Raw genomic sequence first — 22500 nt, forward strand, 5'->3', positions numbered from 1 at the left:
GTTATAAACAACCTTTTCAAGAAACTTAGAAAAGCTAGGGAGAATCGAGGTCGGTCTATAGTTCGAAAAGAGTGATCGATCACCAGCTTTAAAGAGTGGTGTCACGCGAGCAATTTTCATTTGGTCGGGAACAATGCCATGAGAGATAGATAAATTGATTATATGAGCTAAAGGATCGGCTATAATATGAATTGACTGTTTTATGATGGAAATGGGAATTCTATCATGGCCAGAAATTCTCCTCAGCTACTAGCGACTGATTCCAATATCTCCGCTGATGAAGAAAAGTAGACCGCATTTACCTCTTTGTCAAACGCAAGTATTTTATGAGTCTCTGAAGTAGTGTGTTCATGCCTGAGGCGCGGCAGGTACAAAACACAGGTGACAGGTCATTGTTTTACCAATAGAGGTTTTGCAGGGTAGCCATGTTGCATAGCAGGAACAATAGATTCTTTTTCCTATGGGAACAAATGTTCTTTCTTATGCAAAACATTTTTGTTGTTTCTGCCATGCAACATAGCTGCCGTGCAAAACCTTTATACTGAAAGTATCCTAAACATTCATAAAAGCTAACCCTTTTAAAGGCCTAAGTAGGCCTAAGGTTAGCATTTATGAATGTTTACGATACTTTCTGCATTTGTAAAACAATGAGCTGTGACCTGTGTGTTTTACATGCCGCCTGAAGCGTGTTGACTAACACATTTTGGCAGTAAATTGCGAAAGAATTGGTTGCTGAGAAACTCGTATGCTCAAATGCACCCAATTGTAATGCGTTACAAGATCTAACCTGCGAAATGTTTACTTCTAATCAGTAACTCTTAATTCTGTCAATCACTGCCCCCTCCTTCCCCTGCAATAACGTCCACGTCCAGCATTGTCTGCTGACTATGAAATACACAAACCACAATAAATGGCATTTCCCATCGAACGGAACAGTGGAAATTTCCTTACCACTTGCTAAATTTTCCAGTTTCCAGTCTCTCATCAGCTCAAAACAATTGCAAATGGTAAGCACCATCTTGTTGGGGTGGTTTGTTGATTGAGGAAAAACTGTTACCATTATTCACCGGTCATCCCAACCTGTTTATTCGGACAAATTGTTTGCACCCCTAATTTCCACGGAAGTAGAGGTCCAAACATGTTTCTCCCCTAACCGTTTTCTTGTCTGCAGCTTGGGGATTCTACAGGATCTTTACTCGACATTTATCACGATAACTTGACAAAATGTATTACATTTACTGTAATGCTAATCATCAACGTTTATTTGACTGAAATCCCACACAAGTACGCATTGCGGACCCTTTTTTCTTTTGTATTTCACAATGGTACAGTACTTCATTTCTCCAAATTGCTGTAATACAGTGTCCAATGTAATTTTTTTCTATCACCCGTATACATCAATACATGTTCGGACACTTATCATGAATACATTCAGTGACCGTTCATTTTTGTAAAATGCTGTACAGGTATAATTATCCAATTGCTCATTGTGGTAATAAAAAACAAAATCATGATGACTGCAGATCTCGCTATGCAAAGTTTGTTTATTTCAACCACGAGTGTTTGTTTATTTCAGCGCATAAGTGCTGCTAGGTGTGATCGTGAACTAAGCAGAATCCCTGTCAAACGGCAGGAAAATAAGACTTGTCCAAAAATATATTAAGAAAAAATTAATGTGGTGAAGTCGTCTGCAATACATTTCTTTAACAAAAGGAGTGCATTTAGTGGCTTAGAATGTTATCGAAATCATGCAAGCAATTGTAAGTGTTTATTTTGTTTAGAAAGTGTTGGGTAAAAGTTCATAAACTTCATTATCATGATCTCCCTACAAAAATCAAACCAAACAACATGATTTATGTCAATTGGATTTACCCGGGTGTACAAAGAGTTCAATTACAGATTGAATCATAACCAGTTCAACCTATCCAGGGATCAGGGTTTTAGCCAGGTGGCCGTCTGGCCATTCTGTGGACGGCCACTTTTCAGGAGAAAATGAATAAAGCGTAGATCTTGTTGATTTGCAGTCAGTGATTTCATAATAGTTCGATCAAAATTACTTGATTCTAGTGATTCTGGAAACGCTTTACACACCATCTCACCATCACCTTATTTCTACTTTTAATTAGTTTCCTTTAGTTATTTGTTACTTCATAGGTGAATATTGGGCACTATTTTTCCGTTTTTGTCCGTGTAGAGCATAACATGTGTTACCGAACTGATTTCACCAAAAGGAACGGCATGTAACCGCTAACCAGTCCCACCCTGCAGATATTTGCTTGTTCCCAGTCTCCAACTTCCCCTAAGATGGACGCCAAGATCAACATGGCATGGAAGTGTTAAATGATGTGTTTAGTGGGCAAAAGCAAGTACAGTTTCAATCCAATTTAGGTTTTTGGCAAAGAAAATGAGTGACGCATTTAACATTCAAGTCCGATCAATGAGTTTATCGACTGAAAATCGTGGAAAGTGCACCTAAATCCCTGGCCAAACTATCGAAAAAAGTTGGATGGAACGCTCCAACTTTGCTTGATCCAACATTGTTCGACCGTTTGGCCACCCATGTTGGATGATGTTCGTCCAACATTTTTTGTTGATCTAGTGTTGGATGCAGTTTGCTTTTGATCAAACATTGCGACCAACAATTCTGCTCAATGCAACAATGTTGCAGTGTTTTGCCACTCTTCTAACAAAGTTGTGTCCTGAATCGAGTCACGTTCACGCATCTAGCCAATGGCTATCTTATTTTCAAGCTTAGGCTTCTAGCATTATTTGCAACAAAGAAGGTGGACAAGGAACTTGTAACAGCTAGAAACCTTGATCAGTGAGTATGAAGCAAAGCCATGTCTTTGGGACACTTTTAGTCAACTTAATCACTATCGCTTTGTTTGGAGATTTCTGGTTCAATAGTGTTTACAAGTTCTGCAAATTGATCCGAGCTCATTCTGATCATCTCCTACACGCGGATGTATCTTGCAGTGAACATACCCTTTTCTACAAGTTCTCGTAACCATTTTTTGGTTTTCCTTGTTAGAATCCATCATTTCCGTCCTTAAACAGCTCCAGTAACACAAACACTACGTGCAGTTTTCGTTTCAGTGCTAGCGCCATATTTATAAATTTAGCGCCAACTTGACGAATGTTTCGTCAAGCAATTTTGGATAGTGTTTTGTCACTACCTCAACATTTACATCCAACAATGTTGCATGTGGAATCCAATTTTGTTCGATAGTTTTGCCAGGGATTAAGACACTTCAAATTTTCAAAATTTTCTGGGAGGGCATGCCCCCAGACCCCCCTAGCGGGATGGGGCCCCATGTGCATTACTGGACGGCCACTAACAGGATCCTGGCTAAAACCCTGCCAGGGATATAGAAACAAACGCTGGTCCTGTTATTGATCCCAGGAAAACGATTAAGGCACCTCATAGTCAAGACAATGTGATATTGTGTAGTTCAAATGCAGGTACCCAATGTGTTAGCATGTTGTTTACTTCCCTGATCTACAAACACAGGAATTGCATTACTTCCAGTTCCTCTCTCAACTTGATGAATATCATGAACTTTGGAAAGAAACTGTATTCTGGTTTGTCTAGACTACTGAGGCAAATTTATCTTATGTTAAAGGGGTACTGTCATGCTAAATTAAAAATTTTACTGTTTTTAGGTCAAAACTCAGTCAAAATCTAAATAAGTACTCTAGCTCACACATACATGTATAACATATTCCTGACAACTCACTGAGATGATGTGAAATGAAATATGGCACAAGGAGCTGCTCTTATTTAACTTTTGCTGACTTTCAGAGTACAATGTCTCCAAACTTGAAAAACTGGCCAATTTTTTTCAAGTTTCAATCCATTTCCATCCCCTCCATCTTTGGATGTAAGCAACAATGAATGGCTTCAGTGCACTTCAGTGACCATTGGCAACAAAACTACTGCAGTATTTTTTGGTCTTCATTGATGCAAAGATGTCTTCTTGTATTTTGAATTTTGACTAAAATAGCCCCTTTAACATAATTACCCAAGATGGTGATTCTCAGTTTCAACACCAATTATCAACTTCAGTACAGTTCTAGGTACACCGTTAGTATACAAGGGGCTTGTGCCTTACCAGATCTCAATAATTACTGTATGCCTTTAGCTAAGGCTACATGTATGCAAACTTTGCTGCAATAAAAGTATTATTCATTTCTTCTAACAATACAAAGTAGCACTATAGGAATGTATTATACTCCAGAAGGCAGATTTAAACTATGTGATTCTCTTGCTAGAGACTTGTTTGGCATGCCACGCCCCCAAGGAACATGATTGTAGACATTCAATGAACCAATCAATTACAGTATTTCCATGCATTGTACACCAATTCAACGGTGTACAGGAACAACCTGTCACAGTTCTCCTGCCCTGATAAATAATGATGCCACCACAATTACGAAATTATAAGTCATGCATTAAGTAATGAGATTAGAACCAATGCTGGTGTGTTGAAATCCTGTTGTGCAGTGTCATTCTACAGTATTTGTTTTTCCATCATCAAACCTTGTGGATACTGGAATTCACAGACTCTAAATTCAATAGCACAACATGGAAGTACCTTTTACCGAGAGAAACTGAATGCTGATGCGTGTAAACATCTTACTGTGAATGATTTTCTAAGTACAGTGTAGCCTTCAAATGTATGAAGCTGAGATTCACATTACCTTTAACTTGGAAAAGAGGGAAATAATCTCTTGTACCTCTGCTTGCACCAAATTATTCTTTTACAAGTTAATCAAAGACAACATAAAGGACAATGCTGGATTTTTAATGTGGATCACAGATCATTGTACAAGTTGCATTTTTCAGCTCAATTCAAAAAGTGAAAGTTGTTAAGTGCAAATAAGCATTATTGAACATTTTCAGTGACAATCATTTATGGTGATGTGGTGACATTGTGTGTCATACAAAAGAGAGTTACACACAAAGGGAACTCCCATCAAGAGAAAATATTTGGATCATAAAATTGAAAACTCTCTAGTTCCAAAAAAGAAACAACAGATGTTCTCCAAGAGGTCTGAATGGTATAAATAAAAAATCTTTCAAAAAAACAAATGGTATCATTGACTAAGAGAAGAGGATGGAATCAAAGACAGTATAAATCACAAGATCTAGAAGAATTTTAGAGAAGATTTTCTCAAGTAAAAGATCTAACACAAGCAGCTGAAAAGCTAAGACAAACTGAGAATTCAGGTTTGGATAACTGCATATCTGTTTTTCAAAAGATCAGTGATGGCCCATATTACTGGCAGGTAACAGTTGCAAACACAACAAATTTTGCCTAGGCAGAATATGAAGGTTTACACAAACAATGAACTCCCAGCAGAAGGATCCAAAGGACGAAATACCACCATGTGAATTTATAGACAAATACTGAGTGAGAACAGTGGAGTAAACTTCTAACTGGTCCAACTCGATTTAATAACGTTTATCGGCTGTTGGTAACAACGTACCGTACGTGTTTGTGACCCATTGGCCTGGTGTATGGCGCCAATCAAGGATCGCCAGTAGTGGGTCTTTCTTGTCTCCCTTCGCTTTCATGAGCAGTCCTTGACAGGTTTTACGGCATTCTCCACCATTTTAATGCAACAATTAACCGAAATGCTAGTGCAATTGTATAAAATTAATAATTATAACGTCGTTATAAGACATTTGTCTTTATACAGGAACTGTAATTTGGAAGGTGTTTGATATTTTCAACACAGTAGGTTGTCAATCAATGTGGGTGATTTTTATAATATTATTGATTAATTAACGCCACAAACAGGTTTCTATGGCTTGATAACAAACACTGTCACTTTTTGAGATTGTGTATTTGATTCTGTTTTCCATAATGCATAATGGCTTTATGCAACTTGATGTTGTGACATCGTAAGGAAAGGGAGCAAAATGAAAGCAAAATTAGGTTTTTACATCTTGTTCAACTTCTTCTTTTGTTTGAGTTGTTGCAAAGAAGAAGGCAGAGAGGAATTGTCAAGAGACTTCACCAATTCTGGGTCCAATACATTTTCGAGGAGCAGCAACGGCTGCAGCATAACCAGTATCAAATTATACACCGATCAACTCAAAATTTCAACATCCCTTCCCCGGGTAAACCACTGGCATTTGAACTTTTGAAGATGGGATTGTTCAAATTCCCACCCCCTCGGACCAAAATAGTGTTCAAATGCCCTACCCTGACGTCGGATTTGTCTGTCTGTTCCAAACTTTTGAAGACCTTTTTTGTAAGCCAATTGCTCACAAATGCTATTATCTCTTCCTTTAGACTTTTCTATCTTGTTCAAACGTGTTTTATGGCTCTTAGCAACTTCAGCAGCAAACGTGACTCTTCCAGTTCAATTTTCCCCACCCCACGCAGGCAAAGGTCAAATTCCCCACTCTCCGGGCACAGAAGATAGTCAAATGCCCAGGGTTTGCCCGGGAAGGGTGGGGGGGGGGGGGGGGTGGGATGTTGAAATTTCTATTTGATCGGCGCATTATACTCTGTGCAGAAACTGGCTCTTCGTGATTGAGAACTTTACTACAGGTATATTTGGCGTGCATTGTTTGCGATTATCGATGATTGGTCGGGATGAACATAAAAGATGTTTCCATTTACGCAAACTGTTTGCGATCAAGCTATTGGGAGGTACTTGCGATTATTTGCGATGGAGTTATGCGCATATGGAAACTATATCATCACCCTTGTACATGATAAAATCAACATAGAAAAATATATTGCTATCATGACGAACAATTCCTCTGCTTTTGACAAAAAGTGGGCCAAATTTCTCAGCTGAGTAAATTTCTGGATACCTTTAGTTAGTCAGTAAGTCAGTTCCTGTAGTTAGTAATTACATTGCATGTCTTGCCTGTATAAGTAACTTTATTGTATTTTATGCGTCCCGTAATTTATATTAGTATTAGTATTGTAAACCGCGCAAATATTGCATTGTAAACAGTGTTAATACCATGTTTTAAGTAGTGATTAGATTGCAATAAGGTCAGCACTTTGTTGTAAATAATGTTAAAATTGTGAATAGTATAATTACTGAGTCGTAGGTAGGATTAGTATTGTTAATAGAGTAGGTAGCATGCATCTATTCTCTTCTTCTGCCCCATTCATACCAAAAAATTTTCATTTTCGTTTTCATCCAGAACTCCACTGCTTCACAATATTTACTTGCCCCATTGGCTACTGAAAGCTCAAAATCTACTAGCCAAAACTGAAATTTCACTAGCCTGTGGCAACTGCAAGACAATCATACTACAGTATATGTATGTCCTGTATCCTGTATGAACTGTATGCATAAAGAATTTGCACAAAGTATCTGAAATTTAAACAGCAAGGTTGGTTTGATTATTATAATTGTGGAAGATCATTGATTAGTGAAAAAGTTAGATCTAATCACGAGGTACCAAGTTCTATTATTAATACTTTTTCACCTCTTGAAATTTAGGGACACAGACAAGGCAAGTAATGGATCCTTGAATGGTGGCTTTGAGATATATTACATGAAGTTTGTTTTGACAGTATAATGATCATCAAAAGACTTGACAAGATGGTGATCATTAAAAGAATCTTTCAAAGCAATGGAAACATGATGGTGATGGTGTAAAGTTCAAACTAGGAAAACATGGAAGGTACATATTAGTGCAAGTAAACACTTTATTGATCAAAATAAAATTTTTGTCCTTTTGGGGATGTAGTTTACAATGTAGGTGGTGGGAGTGGTTAGCAGATCTTGGTTTTTAACTCAAACTTGAAGTGGAATATTATTGTTCCTTAGAGACAGTTCATTTTTGTTTTTTGTTAACAATGTTATTAATTTTACAGGGGTTTCAAAAAGAACCGACGGCTGACCAAAAACGTCGCCTACATGTACTTCGCTCAGAGTAGTCAGCTATTTTTCCCCCTAAATTAAATTAATTGAAGGATTCCTTCAAACCTAAAGTAAAATTCATTTTTGATGGACTTGGCTGTACTTTTTTTAAACCTCAATTTCAAAATAATTATCAGATTTGATACTTCCATCTTCGAGCTACAATGAACAGCATTTTTACCAAGACCAACCGTCACATTTTTTATGTAAATTCAATTACGTTCAGTTACGTCCGCAAACATAATTATCCAGACGTCTTATGCAAAACAGGTTGTTATTGAGTAATCGTTGCATAAAAACAGGTTTTCCACCAAAACAGTAAATGCTTTTATTAGTTTCATTGGTTAAGCCTTTTTTGTTCGCTCAGATTAAAATGACATATTCTTATCGTTCGACTGAATTGATTTCTCTTGTTGACCGAACAAAATTACCATATTTACTCAAATAAGTGCCTCAGCGCTTATTTAATTTTTCACGCCACAAGTGCGGCGTTTATTAGAGGGCGGCGCTTATTTAACCATTGTACCAGACAAATTTACTTTTACTATATTTTTATTTAACGGTACACTTTCTATCTGTTAATTTTCCTATGGACTGATACTAAACTGATAGTAACTCTAGAATTATGAGACAATTCACACGGTGAAAAAAAACCAAGAGTTTCATAATAACGAGAGCAAAAATATCAGCGGTGAGAGCGAACTCCTTTGTGGTTGTAGAACGATTATTATAGTGTTTTTCCTGGTTATACGAAATTCCTCGAATAAGCGCCGCATTGGTGGTGCAGCGTTTATTCGAGGGCGGCACACATTAACTTTTTTGTCCCAGATGCGGCACTTATTCGAGGGCGGCGCTTAATTGAGGGTGGCGCTTATTCGAGTAAATACGGTATTGCGTTTGTCTTGACAAACCAAAATATTTCAATTCGCGCTTGAAAAAACGCCCAAAAAAGTTTGCTGTTCACGGCAGCTTTAAATTGATAGTAATGATGACATGAAGTTGCCGAAACGTCATACAATGTTTAAATCGTCAATTTTCCTTTTGAAATTGTTTTCCAAATCTGTCTTCACTAGAAATTATCAAAAAAATGTGCGTAACTGCACACCCAGTGTCGCTGTTGATAAGAAATCTTCCTTTAACTTTGTACTCAAATTGTCGCCCAGGACGCTGGAAATCACATTTCAGAGCTTCAAGATTTCAAAATTTTCTGCGGGAGCATGCTCCCAGATCCCCCTACATGAAGGGGCCGCCAGGATGATGCAGTCGGCTGCCAGACTTAAACCAGCTGCATGCACATGCCAGGGTCATGCAGTCAAATAATCAAATTGAAATTAAAGTGAAATACATGGAGGTCGAGTTGAGCTAATAGGAAAATCTGTGCATGTACATTGTAAATAACTATAATGATAGCATTGCTTTTGCCTTGTCATTGGCTGTGAAATATTATCTTGAATTACTGAAAACCAGAGCTGCTGCCACATTATTTCAATGATTAGAAGCAAGGGATTTGAAAAGTAAAGGAATGACTGAGCAAAAATGCCTCAAGTTAATTAACCCCCTTATTTAAGTGCCTGATTTTTATAATAGCAAAAGTGTGCTTGTGGTTTAAATTTCGTTCAACTTGTTTAAATTCTAAAACTAACCTAGAAATTATAGATGATTTTCACAGTGACATCGAACAAATTGTAAAATCAAACCCGTGAGTTCTTCTGGATTTTTATCTATGCGAGGTTGAAGGTGTCTGGTGGAAATAAATATCTTTTTACAAGTTAATTGCAAGTTGTGTAACGTTTTTGGTTTTGAAAATACAGCATTTTGAATTTTCGAGTTGTCACTTGACATGTGTGACATCAAATACTGAAATCTGTTTTGATTGAAAAAAATGTCTCATTATGATTCTCTGTAGTTTAAACATTTCAAGTATATTAGGAGATGTCTTTATACTCACTTATGTCCAGGATTAAACGCAATTGTGAAATTGTAAATTTTATGATTTATCGTCCATGTGTTACAAGAATTCACACTCGATTTTCTGTCACCTCCTTGTCTTACACATGATTTTCTGCAATTTAAGATTTTTAGTCACCTTATTCTGTTATGCTATACCTGAGGCAGTATGGAGGCCAGATTTGGTCAAAATTGTATTTAAAGCAAAAGGCTTTACTTATTTCATTTTGGTTGACCATAGCAACTTATTTACTTATACAATTTTGTGTTTGCTGAAGATTAAATTTGGGACTGAATTTTTTTTTGCATTTCAATCAATTTTTGCATACGAGTTTATTTTAACCGCAAAAGTCAATATTTGCGAATCAACTTATTTTGAAATGTGATTTTTTTTAAATCAATAATTTCTTGTTAACGTAAAATGTAGTTTTTATTTATGAATTTTTTCCAGTAAAATATATATTTTTTAAATGACAATATCTTTTAACCAGTGTGAATTTATTTTGATAAGAATTTATTTTCAGTTCCATGATGCATTGCTCTGCACCAGTTTCCTTGGCCCCGTGATTTTTCCAGCCACGTTCATGATGGAGTCAGTAGAGGATTCTCTTCGTAATTGAATCACGCTAGTGAGATTTCTTCCATCTTTTTGTGATATCCCCTCCATAGTTTCATCCTAATTTTTTGAAACCAACTTAATGTTTTGTTGGGAAACTGATATGCCGCGGCGACATGTTTACTGGGAGAGAAACCAGAGAGTCTGTCAGCTTTTTATGTAGAACTTAAAAGGAATAGTTTTAAGTGTTTTCCTTTCTGCACAAGAGACCGCATGGACAGAAGAGTTGATTGAGCAAACATTTTGGTGATTGGAGGAAGCGTACGCAACTTTGACTCTTATGGCAGAGTACGTACATGTATCCCATCCAGCGCATGCCAATAACTGTGTAATTGAGAGCTTAACTCAGCTGTCAAGAAATATTCAGTGTCCACATTCATATATTGTCTTGAAAGAAACTGTTCTTACCAACAAAACAGCCGTATCATATTCTACTCAATGTGTGCAACATAATGGAAGGGAGGGTCCCGGAAGACCTGTACCTGTCTTAATTAGAGCAGGAAATAATAAAGAGAAGGTTATAAATAAGTTATTCTTCCCACAATGTTTTGATTGGTTCAGAGTGCACAATGAAAATTTTCAACTTGCTCAGCAACAAGGTTTTGATTGGTTCAAAGCAGAGGTCATTCCTTGTTTTAGTACTTGTAACTACGTAAACAGAGCACTTTTACTGATTTACCATAAATTTTGCTAGCTCCTTCTTCCCCCACCACAGGCATAAATCATGAATGCTCTACCTTTAAAAATAGAAATTACCTTTCAGAAATAGAAAAGTTCAAAAGTTCAGACTAATCCAAAATATGAACTACTAAAGGCATTGTCATAAATGTTGAAAAGGACATCATCTGCAGGATTACAGGCTATCGGTCGCATTTGGGTACGTCAGGTTGAGGACATTTACATGTGTGTTTGCTGTCAGTACAAAGCCCGCTAGAAATTTAACAAAGTGAATCTCACGAGACCTGTTAAAGCCAAGGACTGGCTCCTCATCAGTGCCACAAGCAAACTGTAAGATGTGGCCTAGAGTAATGATTGTTGTTGAACCAGCAACGCTCCGTCCAGCATAGACTTCCCTAATGTACCTTAGAAATGCATTGTAAACATGCCTCTGGTTCCTGCAGGAATTTGATCCTTCCTTATCAGACAGAAGTTAACAAATGCATCAGCTTCTTGACATTGAGACCACTTGCAACTGATGGTCTGAACAAATAGAGAAATGGAGGTAGGCTCACAATCAGCTGAAGAATACCCACTTTGCTCAAACCTTTCTGGAGATTTTGAATACATAGTGATGATGCCACTCCTTGAACAATATTGAGCAATTACGTCTTCCTGGATAAACTGTGGTATTTTGGCATTTTGAAGGACACTGAGACCCATGAGAACAACAACTGCCATCTACGTCTCAGCCAAATTTTCACAGAGACCTCCATCAAAGTATTTTTCTTTAATTTCAATTAGCATGAGGCGAAAAAATTCCTTTCAAGAACCTCCGTATAAGTAATGAGCTGACTCTCCGGCAAAATTAACCTCAATAGGTAAATGGCAGTTCACCAAGGCTGATATCTCATCCAAACCAGTATCAAGCAAGTTTTCTCTATCAACCAATATAAAGTTAGTTTCTCCAGAGATCTCACTGTCTGGATCTGTTATGTCTAATTGCCTGCCAGTAAGGATTTTTCTTGAGCACACTTGAGGATTTCTGATGTATTTTGGCAGTGTTCACATTCTTTTACAATTTCTTGTGCAACATCACTGATTTTTTTGTCCCTGACTTCTGTACCACGATCAACTTCAATAATCACTGCATCAACTGACGAATAATAACGACAATAACTGTTTCCTCCACGTTTCCTGCATTACTGACAGTAATATCAATCTGAAATGCACTGGTTTCTAGTACAGAATCATCAACGCCGTCAAGATCGTCGGCCAACAGTCGTACATAAACAGCACCTGCTGAAGCGGTAGATCTGAGTCAGCAGGATGTTGCCATCAATTTTCACCCCAGAGGCTAAGGTTGGCTTTACCAGCATTCCACCACCGTTCTTCTTTAACTTATTATACATAGTATTTTTCTTCCACCGTTTATTGAATGCGAATTCCGTGATTATGCGGTTTGCTCTCTAGTGTCAACTTATCCCAACATCCCAGTGGCGTTTTTTCGTCTTGTGCTCCCACAATAATTATGTCCTTGATAACACAAAATCGACTAGGACGGCCAACGTGTCCGCTTCTTCTACCACTGCTGCAAGATGCGGCCAGGGAAGGTCCATTACTACAAGAGCTGAGAGTCGGAAATCTTCTCAGCTAGCTCACTCAACGCATTTCAATCTCTTGAATTGATGACCTGAGGCAGTGGTGGTCGACTGAGAACACTCCTGCTTGGAAGAGAATTTGCGCTTGAAGGGGATTGAACACTACTCCCTGCTGTTGAAATAGAAGAAGACGTGTTTACATGTACATGGACAAGTTTTGCTATTCTGTCGATTTGCCCAATGGTGTTTCTTGATACATCGGCAATCGTGATTCAATTACAAAGAGAATCCTCCATTGACTCCATCTTTGAAACGTGGTGGGAAAAATCACGGGGCCAAGGAAACTGGCGCTGCTCAATACATCATGGAACTAAAAATAATTCTTATCAAAATAAATTCACTCTGGTTAAAATAAATTGTCATTTCAAAATATATATTTTACTAAAAAAATTCCTAAATAAAAACTATATTTCTTGTTAACAAGAATTTATTGATTCTAAAGAAATCACATTTCAAAATAGATTGATTTGCAAATATTGACTTCTGAGGCTAGAACAAATTCACATGCAAAGATTGATTGAAATGCAAAAAAGTAATTCAGTCCCAAAATTAATCCTCAGTAAAACTAGAGTTGTTTGTACATGTTCAAACACATGTACGCCCGGGCGAGCAGAGCCTCCTTTTGTCGTTTTCTTTACTGACGAGGAGAAAAGGAGGCTCTGACTGAATCACGTCAACTCTTTGAAGCCGCTGCAGCCTGAACTTGTGGACTAGTCCGTCGTGTTTTCTCTCATCCAACTGTTTTTTCGAGATTGTGAGCATCCATTCAGTGATAAAACTGATGGTTATAAGTGAGCCCACTGTATCTTGAAAGCCAAGATGGTGGCAAGATCTGGCATATTAGGGTTGGGTTCAAGACAGTATCGTGGCAGCATGCAGCACATACTCAATAAAGATCTTTAATACTCGATTCATGCAGAGTCTTTCTCGAGAACGCCAAAATCAAGCAAGCAAAAGAAAGGTTCAGCTAGCAGGGTGGTTCGAATATTGCACCATAAGTAAATAAGTTGTTATGGTCAACTATAAAAAGAAATAAGTTCAGCCTTTCGTTTTAATACAATTTTGACCAGAATGGGCCTCCATAGGAGGCTGCACAGAAATCTACAGTTTATGTTGGGTGTTATCTGCATTAAAACAATGGATATCCATTTCACTGAAGTGTGATACACTCCCAAGAGTAAATAATTTGTATTGTTGCTGCGGCAGTGAGTGAGGTAGTGGCTGAGGCAGCTCTGTAATCAGGAGAAGAACACTTTTCTCTTCAAAACTCAAGGGATTTTGGTCAGACATGCAAGGAATGTGCAAATGGAGGAATTAAGATGCGTGGTATCATCATCAGAGCCTGCTCTGTTTTTCATTTTGCTCCTTGTATCCTCAAACTATAGAGAGTTTCACTGTCACACAACAAAAAAAATAAATTCGAAATTGTTCAGTGAAAAAGGCCAAGAACTTTAAATGCTGTAGGAAACAAATCTTTCAACCACGTAACTCTCCAGTTCTCAGGACTGAATGGTACATCGTTTCTGAGTTATTTGTCGAAGCATTTCACGCAACTTTGTAGAGTTTTGTATGGAGTCCCTGTCTGGTCCAGCAATGTGGCAGCCTGTAGCCAACAGAAAATGTCTGGAGTTCACTTTGCAATCATGATAACCCTTATTTTTCGCTCATCAGATAAAATACATGTGTACAATGTATGAACACATCTCTAATGTACCTAAAAGGCTCAAACTGCTTAGATTCATAGGGATGGACATTTTTTCAACCAAATAGCTTTACATGTATATCGGGGTTTCACACAAAGGTGACAATTTGGAAATTCAAAATGCTGTGTTTTCGAAATGAAAGACGTCATGGAACTGGAAGCTCAAGCAAAAAGATTTATTTCTGTGTAGGTCATCTTCAACCTCCTTCAGCTTAACATTCAGAAGGCCTTGCAATTTTGATTTTTGAATTTGATGACGTCACTGTGAAAACCATCTATTGTTTTCTTTTCTCTCTCGAGTGGGGTCCAGAAGGTGGTCCAATTGGGGGTCCACATATGAAAACCTCCCTCAATTCAAAGCACAAACTGTCGTTAATTAAAATTACCGCAAGCGTAATCGAACATCTCCCTTCCCCTTGGCAGCATTTCTACCATTTATAGGTAAACTAGTTTTTATGTAAAGAACCCCCTAAAATGTATTGCATTATGGGATTGGGAAAATAGTCTGTATATGTTTCTTAAATTTGGAAAGAGAACTTTTCAATCTAACAGTCAATTTCTGTTAATTATGTAGGTACTGATCATGGTGAAATGTCCAGATTAAAAACAATATGTTTTATTCATTTTTGAAATGCGAAAGAGTGGACCGTCTTCAACTGCTAAAACTACTGTGTAACATGAAACTCTTCATGAAAGGAATGAAAAGAAAGCTTGATAATGTCAAATTAAGTCATAAAAACATGTTACATGTACAGCACAAAAGTACCAGGAAGAGTAGGTTGGCTTTTGATTAGCTGATTGTGTTATTTACCTTGACAACACCTTTTTCCTCACATGTGGAAGATAAAAATATCTTCACTGTGCACACTGAAGGTACAGTTATGATTTGTTAGAAAAAAGGGAAATCTTAGTATTTCATCAGTATCTATATAATATTTAATCTATTTAGTCACTCCAAAAAAAGTTTAGTGCTAGTCTCAGACAATGCCTAAAACACAATGTACATGTAATAACTGTTGCACATAATAATAATAATAATAATAATAATAATAATGGTTTTTACAGCATATTAACATTTGTTTGCTTAAATAAATCTCAGATTTACATGCACACTGTCCTTGCAACCACCCTGGTGAGTTGCAACAATTAAAGTGCCACTATGACGAAAATTGCATCTTTTCTATCAAAGCCATTTTAAGACATAAATAAGTAGCCTGCATGAGAAGAAAAATGCCCTTTACTATTTTCAAATATCTCTTTTTGTTCCAGAGATATTCAAGTTTTTTTAATATGCAAATTAGCCACGTGATGACGTCATACACTCAGCCAAATTTTGATCAAATATGATGAAAAAGGATATCTCAGCCAATTTTCATCAGAAATGTTTGATTTGTTGAGGTAAGATTCTACTAAATGTGCTCCACAATTTGAGCTTAACAGTCTTGTTACCATGGCAACATACTGGGTTCTAGACCTCTCCAATATTAAAGGCATTTCTGGCCACCTTTGGCGTTCTATTTTCATATTTGCAAATAATGCCTTATCTACATGATCCAACAAGCATATTGATATAAATATGTTAGCTTGAGTTTGTGGCCTTGTTTAACGTTTTTCAAGCTGAAAATCACTTACATATTGAAGTTGAGTGGGTGGGGACTGGAAAAGAGTGGGTTTCCATGGGAACACAATGTTTTATAGCCGTAGGTGTGTTTTCTGTAGAACTATTAGCCTACCAAGTTTCAACGGTCTGCGCTGCAAATTGGCAAAGATAGCTCTATTTATATACTTGATGTAATAATAATTATTGGGTTTAGTGTATGACATCATCAGTCATCTCATTTGCATATTTTACACATTTTTCAAACTTAAATATCTCTGGAACTAATGCAGGTGTTTGCAAACGGTAAAACAGCATTTTCATTCTTTCATAGAATTATTTGTGATACATCTAAAAATCAAGAGGTAAAAATTTGACCATAGTGGCACTTTAAGCATAACAAGATTACTACATTGAGGAGTATCACTGCACTGCATCTTACTGAAAGTTCCTAAAAATGAGTTCCTTAAATAATTTTCTCCAATTGCAAGACATGCTATTCATTTTGGATCAAGCCAACAGACGGATCATTTATCACTTACAGAAAATTGTAGTTGTACTCTTGAACAAGGTGAAATTTTTTACTGACGTAGTGAAACAAATAAATGAAACCTATTATTTCTGAATTATGTATTCTTTATGAACTTGTTTACATGATAATTGATTGCATGCGCGCTGCTAAAAGAAGGATACACCAGGAACGTAAAAATAGTATGGTACACGTAACTCTGGATCAAGTTATTATAAGTAACTCTATATAATTTATGGTGATTCCAATGAAAAATTGCTTATTGTATTGGGAAAGTATTCATATGCAAATGTTAGTTATTGATTAATGTATTAATGGTTGAATATTTTGACCAATGAACAACAACACAATGCAACCAATCATGTGTGTTGTTAATTTGATTGACGGGAGAGTATAAAAGCCGTAGATGGAATCAAAGGTGTCATTACAAGTTAGTTTGAGAAGCAAAATGTGTGAGCACATTCTCAAGTGTATCACCTGTGGTGGTCCACATTCTATTTTTACTGTAATAACAAATGTGGTGTGAGTAACGGACAAGTGAAGTGTTCTTTGGGAATTAAAATTTGATAAAAGTGAAGAACAGCTCACGTCCACCGACAGTTGGTTGACTGTTGACCGACTGTCGGTCCACTTTCGACTGACATGCAGTCAGCCAACTTTCAACCAACTGCCGACCAACTGTCGGTTGAGGCGTGCTGTTCGTCATTTTTGCGAAAACTTGAATTTCCAAAGAACACTTCACTTGCCTGTCGGACTAGCAACAGTCAGAATCCACTGGCCTGATTGCAAAATCCACCAGCCCCAGGCTAGTGGACATGACTTTCTTTGCACACTGACTTCTGGAAAGACAAGCCACTGTTTAAGAATGTGGGATTTCGGTTGTGTCTTTGGAGAGCGTTATTGTAGAATTTGCTATACCTTTCTCTAGGTGTTTTCGGGGATACAGTGTAAGCCACACCTCCAATTTAGAGCTATTTAGGGAAAGAAAGTGCAGCTTATACGCTGGTGTTTTTACGGTATCCCTGATTTCTGGCCACCATAATAGGGAAAACCTTAAATAACAATGATCACAACCAGGGGTCAATTTAATTAAACTTTTACACGTGTAATTTACAAGTGTCGCTATTGTTCTCAGATTCTAAAACAATGGCTATACACTTGTAAATTACACGTGTAAAAGTTTTATTAAATTGACCCCAGGTTTTCTGAGCCTCAGCAGCAATTGTGAGACTGAGCACCCCCAGCAAACCATTGTTTTAACGAAACCACTGGTCAGCAATGTGGTTCTGGTCATTGCTGTCTAAGGGCTTCCCCATAATAGTGGACCAAGGTGGTACACCAACATGACATCTCTGTGCAAAACTCTATAAAGTTGTGTGACATGCTCTGACAAATAACAAAACAAAGTCTAACTTAGGCCGCGGTTTAAGACAATCAGTGGACCTCCAAATCTGTTTATGAGGGGTATATTTTAAGTAAATAAATTGCTCTCTAGCCTGGAATGCAAACCTTCTTGTTACCATCAGCAGCACACAATACTTCGATATGATTGTTGGCAATATTGAAAATGGCTTAGAACGCGGTTTTGTTAAACATTGTCTAAAATATGTTTTAATAATCGACCCAATGTACCTCAGACTTGCTGAGGTGGTTTATGCATTGGTCTTCTACAACATTTTATGTGCTTGATCTCTTTCATTGTATGGCTTTGAAGTTATTATTAATTTTTATGGTGTGCCAATGAAAACTATCAAATATTTTTTTAACTGGGTGGTATGTTTCAAACCACCCTTCGTAATCATCTGAAGCATTTGAAGAGTATGAGTAAAAGAAACTTGCGTGTCCTAATCGAGAAAGGCACCTACTATTTTACAACATTGTATTCTCTGTGACTTAAAAGCCTGAATATGGTGTCTTTTGATTTGCACTGCATAAATGTTCATGTAGTGAGGGCACTTGTTAAGTAAAGGGGGTATTAAGGAAAGCAGATGGGGAGGTATAAATGGAAGAGTATGAAGTACTGAAAGGGAAGGGAAATGTGGAAAAAAGGGACAGGCCACCTACTAGGGTAACTCTTTTTCCTGCCTACCTTATTCAAACAACACCCCAAAGAAGCGAGAAATCTCTTTTATACTCTAATCACCCTGAAACAATTATAAAATATTTTGTAACTAATCCCAATAAACACAAGCACAGCATCAGGGGAGGACATCTCGTTTATTGATACAGAATACAGCGAGCGTTTACGTCATCACCATAAAGAAAATACAACAGTGAAAAGACAAAGCAAAGTTAAAAGAGATGCCTTTGAGTGACTTTTTGCATACAGTAACTTATAAAATCTTAAATAGCCGCATAGCCCTTAAGGGTTCAACATACCCGCAAGCACACCTAGAAACTTCTACAGTTAACACGATTCATACATAATGAACATACTCCAGTGTCATTGGCAAAATGTTACAAAAAATATTTTTAATATTTTTTTGCGGGAACCCAGTACAGTCACAAACCTCCTGAACGATTTGAACTGGCATTCATTAGAACTGAGATGCAAAATTGTGTGACTTACTACCATGTACAAAATAGTGAACAGTAAAATTGTGGTCCGTATCGCAGAGTACATTGTACGCCGTGCGCGTGTTACACGCTCCTATCATAGCAGTAAGTTCATTAACATTGGCAGTAACAGTAACACCTATAAGTACAACTTTTTTAACTTAATAAGGCCACAAACTCAATCTAACATATTTATATGCTTGCCGGATCACACAGATGAGGCACCATTGGCAAATATTAAAATAGAACGCCAAAGGGGGCTAGCAAAAGCTTTAATATCAGGGAGGTCTGGAACCCAGTAGGTTGCCATGGTAACAAAACTGGTATGCACATATGGTGGAGCACATCCACTACAATTTTACTGCAAAGAATCAAGCCTTTCCGATACAAAATTGGCTGAGATACCTTTTTCATCATATTCGATCAAAATTCAGTTGATATTATGACATCACTTGGCTAATTTGCATATTTAAAAAACTTGAATATCTCTGGAGCACAAAAAGATATCAGAAAATAGTAAACAACATTCTTCTTCTCATACAGACTTTAAATGGTTTGGATAGGAAAGACGCGAATTTCGTCACAGTAACACTTTAAAGCAATCATAATTATAAACTGGGCTATTTGAGAACCCAAAACCCACGTAAAATCAATTTTAATCACAACACTTGATTTCTGCTAAAGACAGAACTCTCAGCCAGCAGTCAGAGTTTCCTACTTCTCTTGTAATCGTTCATTTAAAACATAAGAGCATGCACACGGAGCACGACAATTAATTTTGTTGCACAACTAGGCCAGCATGCAACAGTGCCTTTGCAAAATATTCAAGTGAAAGTTGTTGAATGTAATTGAACCATGTACTTGAATATTAGATTTTAATTCTAATCAGGAATGTGTTGTCACTTATTTTGCTTCAAATTTGTTTTTAGCAAATATCGAAGCTAATAGATGATAAATAATTTTTGCTTCATTTTTAAATCTTAGTTGGAAAGCAGAGGAAACTTTGTTTGCCTGTCCAGGATGACTGTCAGGGCATGCCCCCAAAACTCAGGGTCAAGTCACCAAAACTGAGTGATCTTCCAAATGTCAGTAAACCGTGGATAAATGCTGATCTGCCGATTGATATTTTGCTACTAACAGTGGAGGATTGTGAGTTCTTAAGTTGTTTCTCATTTCTGGAGCGACCTTTCAAAAGCTACAACATGGAAGTTGGTCTGATATATTTTGGATACATTGGTAATGCTAGTGATCAAAAGCAACTAGTGGTTGCATTAAAGAGATGTTCTAAAGGTTCTGTAGTCCCAGGGGGATCTTCAACAGTTGTAAAAGATGCAGTTAGGGTCTTGAGGCCAAAGGCTGTGTTTTCAGTGGGAACTTGCAGCGGTTTAAGCTCAGATAAAGTCAAACTAGGAGATGTAGTTGTATCTGCCAAGTTGACAACAGCAGCTGGATTCAAAACTCCTGTAAGTAGACATCTGAGTGATCTTGTTAGAGATGCGCCCTGTGGGTGGGTTCCTCCTTTGGAAAATCCAGATGAATTGGAGGTTGAAGTACACTGCGATGGTGATATTTTGAGCCAAACACAGGCAGTGAGGTGTGGATGTGCTGATCTTCATTTACAATATCCAGAAGCAATTGCTGTTGAGACAGAAGGGGAAGGTAAGAGTTTTATTAAAAAATGGGAATTATGAAGTGTCCCTTAACTAATTTGTATTTTAGACAAATCCAAGAAAAATCCTAAAATTATTAATTAAATTGTGTTATCTCTATCAGGTTTGGTCAATGAAACTTACCGGTAGCTTTCCAAGGAAATATTAAGCTAAGCAATGTCTTTGTTGAACGTTTTCCACATGAGGAAGGAGCATATACATACAAGAATCTGACTGGTAGCCAAGATTATTTTAGTGCATTAATGAGACAGCTTAAATTGAAATGCATTATCTCCAAGGTTGAAGATTTCATTTTACTGTGTACTGGTAATGAATACATAATACTGTGTTGATAGAATATGGAAGAAATTGTCACTTTGTGTGAGGAACATTTGAATCTAAAAAACTTGGTTGTTGTAACAAGTGAGGAGAATAGAATGGTTGTGAAGTGTAAATTAATTGTTACAACTATCGTTTAAAAAATCAAAGCCAGAAAGTATATTTCGTTTGGTGAAATTGAAGCTGCTGTTTCAAGGATTCACTAGGAGATATGAAGCAACAGAGTCTTCCGTAAAAACGCGAAGCTCTGATGTTAACTTCCTATCATCCTTAACTTCAGGTGTTTTTGCTGCAGCCTATGATGAAAAGGTCGAGTGGGTGGTAGTAAAAGGTGTGGCAAGTTTTGTTAATCAAACCCAACTGTCAAGAAGTGAGTGGATGTCCTTTGCAAGTACCATGGCAGCCTCTGTTGTGGCAAAGATGCTCAATGACCCTGTTGTTTTCCAAGAATGGCCGCACTGTAACCAAGGTAAACTTCATCATGTAAAATCTGGCTGTTTAATGCAGTTGTATGTTAAATACAGTGTATGTAACTAACAACAACAACAATAATAATAATAGTAGTAGTAGAGATAGTAATAGTAATAATAATAATAATTATTATTATTACTCTTATTATTATTATTATTATTATTAGTAGTAGTAGTACTCAATATTATTGTTATTAGTATTATTATTGATGAAGTGATATATGTAATAATGGATCATATATGAACTGCGGATATGAAATCAAGTGAAGCTATGATCTTTGCCGTTATGAAAGCAATTTTTGCAATTGCGTAGAGAAGCCTGAAAAATTCAGGACTTCAACGGGATTTGAACCTGTGACCTTGCAATGCCGGTGCGATGCTTTAACCAACTGAGCTATAAAGGCACTTACAGTACTGGCCACAGGAATAGCAGCACCTACACGCGCGTAAAATGCGTGCAAGATGGCGGATTTACGCGCAAGTTACGCGCGCGTTACGCGCGCGTAAAATTTACACGAACTATTACACGCACCTGAAATTACACGCAGGCTGCGTGTAATTTGTCATGAGTAAAATTGTCATGTCCATTACACGCAGATTGCGTGTATTTTCCACTTAGCAATGTACGTGAATTTGACAATGAAAGTTACAATCACAGAGTCGGTATTTCTGTTTGAGAAATTCAACCTTCGCTTGAGTGTTCTTGGAATAAGGTTCTATCTTCGGATTGCTGCCGTAATCCGTCAACAAATCCTTAGCTCTCATTTCAAACCAAGCTAAGTGAAATTTCCTTTATCCGGTTTCCCCCATTTAATCAAGTAAAAATCAAACGTTATAACTGTAACGAGCGAACGATCGATGGAAATGCTTGACATCGT

The 22500-nt window shown here is 37.2% G+C and overlaps 1 protein-coding gene across 2 annotated transcripts in view; it reads left to right on the forward strand.

Moving 5' to 3' along the window:
• Window positions 1-22500, forward strand: part of LOC137969507 (NLR family CARD domain-containing protein 3-like) — a 44536-nt gene that overhangs the window by 2801 nt on the left and 19235 nt on the right. Inside the window, exons 2-5 of one of the 2 annotated variants that reach the window (XM_068815792.1) lie at window positions 7477-7660; window positions 15752-15880; window positions 20149-20823; window positions 21433-21621. In XM_068815792.1, coding sequence (XP_068671893.1) covers window positions 20199-20823; window positions 21433-21621 — 814 coding nt within the window. In that variant the 5' untranslated portion in view covers window positions 7477-7660; window positions 15752-15880; window positions 20149-20198. The remainder of the gene's footprint in view (window positions 1-7476; window positions 7661-15751; window positions 15881-20148; window positions 20824-21432; window positions 21622-22500) is intronic. The other variant, XM_068815791.1, reaches the window with a different exon arrangement.

This window comes from Montipora foliosa, chromosome 9 (assembly GCF_036669935.1).
Source record: "Montipora foliosa isolate CH-2021 chromosome 9, ASM3666993v2, whole genome shotgun sequence".
In the NCBI taxonomy this organism is placed as follows: domain Eukaryota; kingdom Metazoa; phylum Cnidaria; class Anthozoa; order Scleractinia; family Acroporidae; genus Montipora; species Montipora foliosa.